At 53.2% G+C, this 7,000-nt stretch overlaps 1 protein-coding gene across 1 annotated transcript; it reads right to left on the bottom strand.

The window, feature by feature from the left end:
- Positions 1-668: 668 nt before the first annotated feature.
- Positions 669-3,854, bottom strand: Ppia (peptidylprolyl isomerase A). The gene is made up of 5 exons (XM_004630360.2): positions 3,657-3,854; positions 1,958-1,988; positions 1,785-1,873; positions 1,423-1,595; positions 669-1,014 (listed from the first exon to the last, which is right to left on the bottom strand). The coding sequence occupies exons 1-5, from the start codon at positions 3,723-3,725 to the stop codon at positions 882-884; spliced, it is 495 nt and encodes a 164-aa protein (XP_004630417.1). The 5' UTR covers positions 3,726-3,854; the 3' UTR covers positions 669-881.
- Positions 3,855-7,000: the final 3,146 nt, after the last annotated feature.

Genomic DNA, 7,000 nt, shown 5'->3' on the forward strand with positions numbered 1-7,000 from the left:
TGGAAGCCCCAAAGTACCCTTTTGTGCCAAGACTACCTAGCACATCTGCCCCGAGTGAAACCACCCTAATCTGCCCTTCTAAGTCCCTGTCCCACTTCCAGCGCACACTGACCTGTTGACTGCCATTCCTTCCCATGGGTGACGGACCTGTCGTCTGAGCAGCAGTCCCCAGAAATAGGCTCTTCGTAAATCCTTGTCCCAGCAGAGCTCCAGACAACCATGGGCAAAGGTGGTCCTGTGAGGGAAGCTCAACCTCCAACCAAGAGAATGATGGTACCTACCGCTGTTAAAGACTACTGTCACTTTATTTTTTTTTTTTTTTTTGCAGAACCAGGGATTGCACTCAGGCCCTTGCGCTTGCCAGGGAAGCGCTTATTCCACTGAGCCATCTCCCTGGGCCTTGTCACCTATAACCTTGGCTGGACATTTCTAAGACTGCAGAGCCTGCACTGCCCTGCCTATCTTCCCAGGCCTTGGGCCACCTCCCAACCAAGCAGAGTTCATCTGCTAACTTCACACACAGTACCACTGCCCACAGGAGACCCCATCTGCTCTCACCCACCCAGCCATACTCAGCAGACTGATTTCTTGGGTTAGAAAAAGTAACCACAAAGTCCTCACAGAAAGCTGGTCTCAGTACTGTTCCTACATCACTCTATCCCAAACAACAAGAGGCAACCATTATTTAGCTTTATTCATAACCATAAACTTAACTCTGCAATCCAGGTACATTTGGAGGGGAGCAAGGAAAACATGGAACCCAAAGAACTGCAAGAAGAGCAGAGATGATGGGGTGTCTTGAGCAGGGAGGGCAAAGGGTGCTCTCCTGAGCTAGAGGAATGGTCTGGTCTGGCGGTGGCAACACACACAAGTCACACGCGTTAGAGCTGTCCACAGTCGGTGATGGTGATCATCTTGCTGGTCTTGCCGTTCCTGGACCCGAAGCGCTCCATGGCCTCCACCGTGTTCATGCCCTCTTTCACCTTCCCGAAGACCACGTGCTTGCCATCCAGCCTGGAAGCATGGGGTTAACCCGAGGGCTACACTTAGTAATGAGGAGCAGGGACCCCACCAACCCCGACTGCCAGCTCAAGCTCCTCAACAAATGCTAGCAGTCACCTAGGTGGCTTTCTCAAATAGTAGCATGAAAATAACTATGAGCCAATCTCAAAAAATAAAAACAGCCAATCACAAGTTTTATACATACACACACACACACACACACAGAGTCACAGCCTAAGTGCCCCACTGCTCCCAGGAGCTTGCTTCTGTTAACACTGTCTAAGCTGTCCTTAAACAGGCCTCTCCCAGGACACCTCTCTGATTTGAACACTAGCCCCAGGGAAAGCTAAGCCTTGCCCTGCAGCACCCCTCTTCTCTCCAGCCTTGCAGGGTGCACCTGTGCCCTTGCCCTGTGTTTACCACTCAGTCTTGGCAGTGCAGATGAAAAACTGGGACCCGTTTGTGTTTGGCCCAGCATTTGCCATGGACAAGATGCCCGGGCCTGTGTGCTTCAGGATGAAGTTCTCATCATCAAATTTCTCCCCGTAGATGGACTTGCCGCCAGTGCCATTGTGGCGCGTGAAGTCACCACCCTGAAAACATGACAAGAACCTGTCACCCAAGCAACACAATCAGAAAGCATGTTTCATTGACAAGGCTCAAACTTTGAAACTGTAGACGGGACTAGGAAATGACACACAGCTCAGCAGATGTACATCCCGACATACTGACTCACCCCCCACTGAGGGACCAACCCAAGAGAATAGCAGCTCTTTCCGTACCTGGCACATAAATCCTGGAATAATTCTGTGAAAGCAGGAACCCTTATAACCAAATCCTTTCTCTCCAGTGCTCAGAGCACGAAAGTTTTCTGTAAAAAAAAATATACGTATTAACTATACACACAGAAATACTCATTAGGAATAATTTCTCAAACTCAGAAAATGGAACCAACCTGCCGTCTTTGGAACTTTGTCTGCAAACAGCTGTAAGAGAAAAGTGATACTTAACACCACAAGAATACAAGTTTTCCAACACTTAAGTGCCCATGTCTAGAGGTTTCTGAATCATAATCATAAATTCATTTTCTCACTACAGGAGAATGTTTCTTCAGTCATGACTCTTGGTCCCAAATAAGAACTGCTCCTGACAGCACTAAGGGCTGGCAAACCTGGGTTGAGAAACATGAGACCCAAAGTCCTGCCAAAAATCCAGAACTAGTAATGACTTAGATAGTGAGAAACTCCTAAAAAGTGACTCAGAACTTCTAATGCATCACACCTACTTGGGGACAGATCAACAGCTTCTCAAATGTACCTCACCTTCCCCAACCCCATGTGGCAGCAGCCTAAACAAGAAGTTATCCACCGAGTCACTGTCACTGAGGATGCCACCTCCAACCTGCCAACACACCTTCATGATCACCCAGTCACTCTGGTTTCCATGTCCCTCACCTACTAGGAGGGCTCGCTACACCGCAGCAAACGATCACACTTGCACAGCCTGGTTTTTAAGGACCCTCTGTGTCACATACTCCAGACATGGGTACACCCATCAGCAGTATTCCTGTACCTGTCCACAGGAATGTACTGATTTGTTTTTAAAATCCTAAGCATGGAAGCTGCAGTGTTTTGTTTCCAGCACTTCCCACCTTGCATGGGCCTCCTGCTCTGGCTCACCTGATACCCTGGCCCAGCCTGACACCCAAGGCCAAGTTTCCACCAGGGCCCTGTCAATGATCAACTCCGACTAGGATAAAAGCAGCGTTAAAGAGAGTAGAATCTAACGTTTCTCCACACCCGCTGGGTCTCCAATGCGCCGGGTACCGTGGCCAGGGCAATCCCCTCGCCCTTTTTTAAGTCCGAATATAAGGGAGGCATGCTGGTTAGAGGAGCGTGCGCTATCACCATCGGGAGCTCTCCAAGAAGTGGTTTAGGAGACTGAACACACTAAACCATTGCTAACTTCACTACACCCTTACGTCTGCTTGGAACAGAATCTAATATTTAACTTTGCACCCACCCCCCAAAAAAGCCAGAGTGATTCGATTATGCAGTGACTTCTGATTTAAGTGGCCACCCACACCTCGGATGACTGGCTGTCGTTTTGGGCATGCGGTTGGGCCACGCCCGACTACTGCGGGGACAGCGGAAAAGTGCTGGCGCCTCCCCACGATCTGCATCCCCATTTCTGCTCGGGGAGAGGCGCGGAGGGGTATCCGGGGCCTGCTCCTAAATCGCTTCCCGTGTTTTACGCATCCGGAGGTGGTGAGCCCTAGTGGACGCCCTCCTGCCCAACTCGCGCCTCCGGCCCGGCTTCCGGCTCCCGCGGGCGGGCGGCGGCCACAGAGCGCGAGCGCGGCCCGAGCACGTGCGCCGGCCGGCCAGGGCGCGGCCACGTGGGCCGCAGGGCAACGGCGGGGCCGATGCCCCCTCCCCCAACCGCCGCCCCGCCCGCCTTTGTCCGCGCTCGGCCTCCTCTCGCGCCTCGCCGGCCTCCCAAAATGGCCCCTCGTCAGGAAATGGCGCCGCCGCCGCCCGCGCTAACCCGCTCCTCAGGAGGGTCCTCCGAGCCCTGCCCTCGAAGCGCCTCCACCCGACCCATCCGCTGCCGGCTTCCCAGGCCCCACCCTGCCGCGCCATCGCCAGCCCAACCTCGAAAGAGACGCGGCCCAAGGGCTCGCCGTCGGCAGCGATATCGAAGAACACGGTGGGGTTGACCATGGTTGGCAACAAACGACTAAGAGGAAGGATAGAGGCGTCTGCAAAGCGGCACGGGCCTGGACGCCCGCTTCTTTTATAACGATTCCAGGTTCCGCCTACAGCCCGGTCGCGCGCCTAGACTTTGGCCAATCGCAGCCGTAACCGGACTGGAGTGACAGTGCAGATGGCCTATGGACAGAGGGTGGCGCGGCGGGGGCGGGGCTGGATGCGCGCCTGCGCTCTAGCGCGCGGAGACAGGTTCCCGCCCGCGGGCTCCGTCGCGGTGGCTGCGGCGCTGGGCGCGGGGCGCTGGGCGCGGGGCGGTGGTGAGGCCCGAGGGGGAGGGGCCGAGCCACGCCGTGGAGGGCGGCGGGGCCAGCCGGGAGAGCAGTGAGGATTAGTGCTCTGCCCCGCGTGGGGTCGACTCGTCCCATTACACACGGGGAGCCACTGAGGCGGACGCAGGCCTCAAGGTCGCGCCGCCCCTCAAGGTCGAGCGGGCCCCCGCACTCTGCCCGCCGCGCCGCTGCGGAAGTGCGGGCAGGCGTAGGCGGGCGGAGTCCGGGCCCCGCATCGCCCGGGTCCGCAGTCCGCGGCCTCCCGGGCGAGGTCGCAGTGAGGCTCCCCGCCCCTAGCCTAAGCGGTTATGAAATGGTCTCAAAATGCCCTACTTTCCTGAAATATCTTGCACACACTTCGCGCTTTCTCCAGGAGGAAGCCATTGCGCAGGAACCCGGCCAGGCCCGTACCTGCGGGGACCCCGCGCGCGTTTCTGCCCTATGCCTCCGCCCCACTGCCCCGCACACCGCCCTCCGCGGGTGGACGGTGCGGGCTTCTGGGTGAATCCCTTTAGGCAAAGACACTAACGATGCTTGTAGTAAAATGCACTCGGGAAAAGCTTTGGTTCGCGGCCTCTGACTGGGGATTTGTGCATCCTGCGTTGCCACGCTTCATCTGCCAAAGCAGAGCAGGGTGAGGGGAAGAGCAATACGGTGGATGAAGTCCTTGTCCCGCCTCTGCCACTCTCCCGGCAGGAGCCCGCAAGCCTAGAAAGTTAAGAGTAGGGTATGCCTACCCTCGAACTCCGGACTCAGCTCCTCCTGCCTCACCTTCCCCAGTGCTGGGATTGCAGGTGTGCACCACAGGCCCAACCTTACGCGCTCAGTGGTGGTGTTCGGGCCCTCCTGCACCCTCCATGCCCGGCCTGCTCCCCTCAAGACTAAGCATGGTAGATTCTCCTGCCCACCCGGCCGGCTTCTTCACCCTGGCACTGTCCAGCAGCTCTTCGAACCCCAGCCTTTGACGCTTCCCGTGTGGTCGCCATGCGACTGGGAGACTTGGCTGACAAGCCCATGAGGGGCCCTGTATGCCCCAGAACTGCCCCTTCCCGCTGTCCAGTCTCCCAGGTGACCTCACATTTGCCACACTGAATTGTTCATCTTTGCCACAACCCCTGCCACCTTCTCACCTGCCCTTGGCATGTCTCTCTGATCACTAGCAGAGCCACCCAGGGGCCCCTCTGAGAAGCCAGAGCCATCCTTGGGCAGTGGAGTCGCAGCCCAGGCCATCGGAGGCCCCTGGTCCCTATGCTGCAATGTTAGAACTCAAAAGTCCACTTAGTTGTCCAGTGATGGGGCACACCTATAATCAAAACACTCAGGAGGCTAAGGCAGGAGGATCGCCATGAGTTCAAGGCCAGCCTGACCTAAGAGGGAGACACTTTCTCAACAAAACCAAACAAAAGGCTGCTAAGTGCGTACAAAATCAGTAGCCCCACAAGTAGATGGTAACAAGACAAAAACTTGGCACTGGACTGGGAGTGCAGCTCAGTGGCAGAGGCCTTGCCTGGCATTGCGGGCAATCCCAACACACTGTCCTGCAAAGTGAAGGGTGCAAAAGGGCAGTGGGGGGAAAGAATGACCAGAAAGCCATGTGTAACAACCAAGACGCAAGTAAGCACCACATCAGTGCATTACGATCCCTAAGTGACATGGACTCGGGAAGTACGTGAAAGAATTGAAAAGCCTGGCATAGTGGTGCACATCTATAATCCCAGCACTCTGGAGGCTGAGGCAGGAGCATCCCTGCTGAGTTTGAGACCAGCCTGAACTATCTAGCAAGATCCTGTCTCAAAAACCAAAATAATAATTTTTAATCAATTCAGAGTTGCTCAAACATCATCTAATATATATATATATATATATATATATATATATATATATTTTTTTTTTTTTTTTTTTTTTTTTTTTTTTTTTTTTGGTACCGGGGATTGAACTCAGGCCCTTGAGCTTGCCAGGCAAGTGCTTATTCTACTGAGCTATCTCCCCACCCCTACAATATAAATCTTTAAAATTTCACTATCCCAAAAAGAAATCTATATGCATTCCCTTCCCTATAAACAATGTTTTAAAAGAATGCCAGTACTCTGGGAGGCTGAGGCAGGAGGATGACACGTTCTTACTTAACCTCAGCAATTTAGCCATTTAGGTAAACCCTGTCTTTTTAATGTATTTAGTATACGGTCTGCAGGATTCTCACTACACAGCCTCCCAAGCACTGGGATTATAGGTGCATACTGTCATGCCCAGTCTCAATCGCTGTCTCAGTGCGCCCTGGGGGGGTGGGGCCAACACTGCACTTGAGGGATTGAACCCTGGTCCTTGCACCTGCCTAAGCAGGCGCTTTAATCTGCTGAGCTGGCTGGCTGGCCCTTGGTAAACCCTGTCTTAAATTTAGCAAGAAGTCTAGGAACACAGCTCAGTGCAAAGGCCCTGAGTTCAATCCCAGTACTTCAAAAAACAACAAAAAAGGTGTTACATTGACAGATGTAATTTAAAATATTTGAAGTTATATTGAAAGCTGCTGGGGCTGAGGAGATGGCTCAGTAGAAGCGCTTCCCTGGCAAGCCCAAGGGCCTGAGTTCAATCCCTGGTTTTGCCAAAGTAAATAAATAAATAGCTGCCAACGCGCAGTGTGGTGGTTCATGTGCATAATCCCAGCATTCAGGAGGCTGAGGCAGGAGGATCACTATGAGCTTGAGGCCAGCCTGGATGATCTAGGGAGATCCTGTTTCAATTTTTTTTTTCAAATTTATTATATTTATAAAGAAACCAGGGCTTGGGAGATAGCTCAGTAGAATAAGTCCCTGCTTGGCAAGCACTAGGTCCTGAGTTCAACCCCCAGTACAGCAAAAATAAATAAATAAATAAATAAATAAATAAATAAATAAATAAAAATAAAGAGACCAATATGATCTGCACAATAAATGTAAAGCTTAGGAAAGGAGGCTTGTAAGC

The sequence above is a fragment of the Octodon degus genome, unplaced genomic scaffold (genome assembly GCF_000260255.1).
Source record: "Octodon degus isolate 3935 unplaced genomic scaffold, OctDeg1.0 scaffold00035, whole genome shotgun sequence".
In the NCBI taxonomy this organism is placed as follows: Eukaryota; Metazoa; Chordata; class Mammalia; order Rodentia; family Octodontidae; genus Octodon; species Octodon degus.

Bases quoted from the DNA above. Each gene is read 5' to 3' on its own strand.
- Ppia (XM_004630360.2), bottom strand. From the start codon at position 3,725: ATGGTCAACCCCACCGTGTTCTTCGATATCGCTGCCGACGGCGAGCCC. The intron at 1,874-1,957 runs GTTGGTTCCATT...TTTTTTTTACAG, and splicing joins CAAAGTTCCAAAGACGGCAG to AAAACTTTCGTGCTCTGAGC. The intron at 1,015-1,422 runs GTAAACACAGGG...CCATGCTTCCAG, and splicing joins TGCACTGCCAAGACTGAGTG to GCTGGATGGCAAGCACGTGG.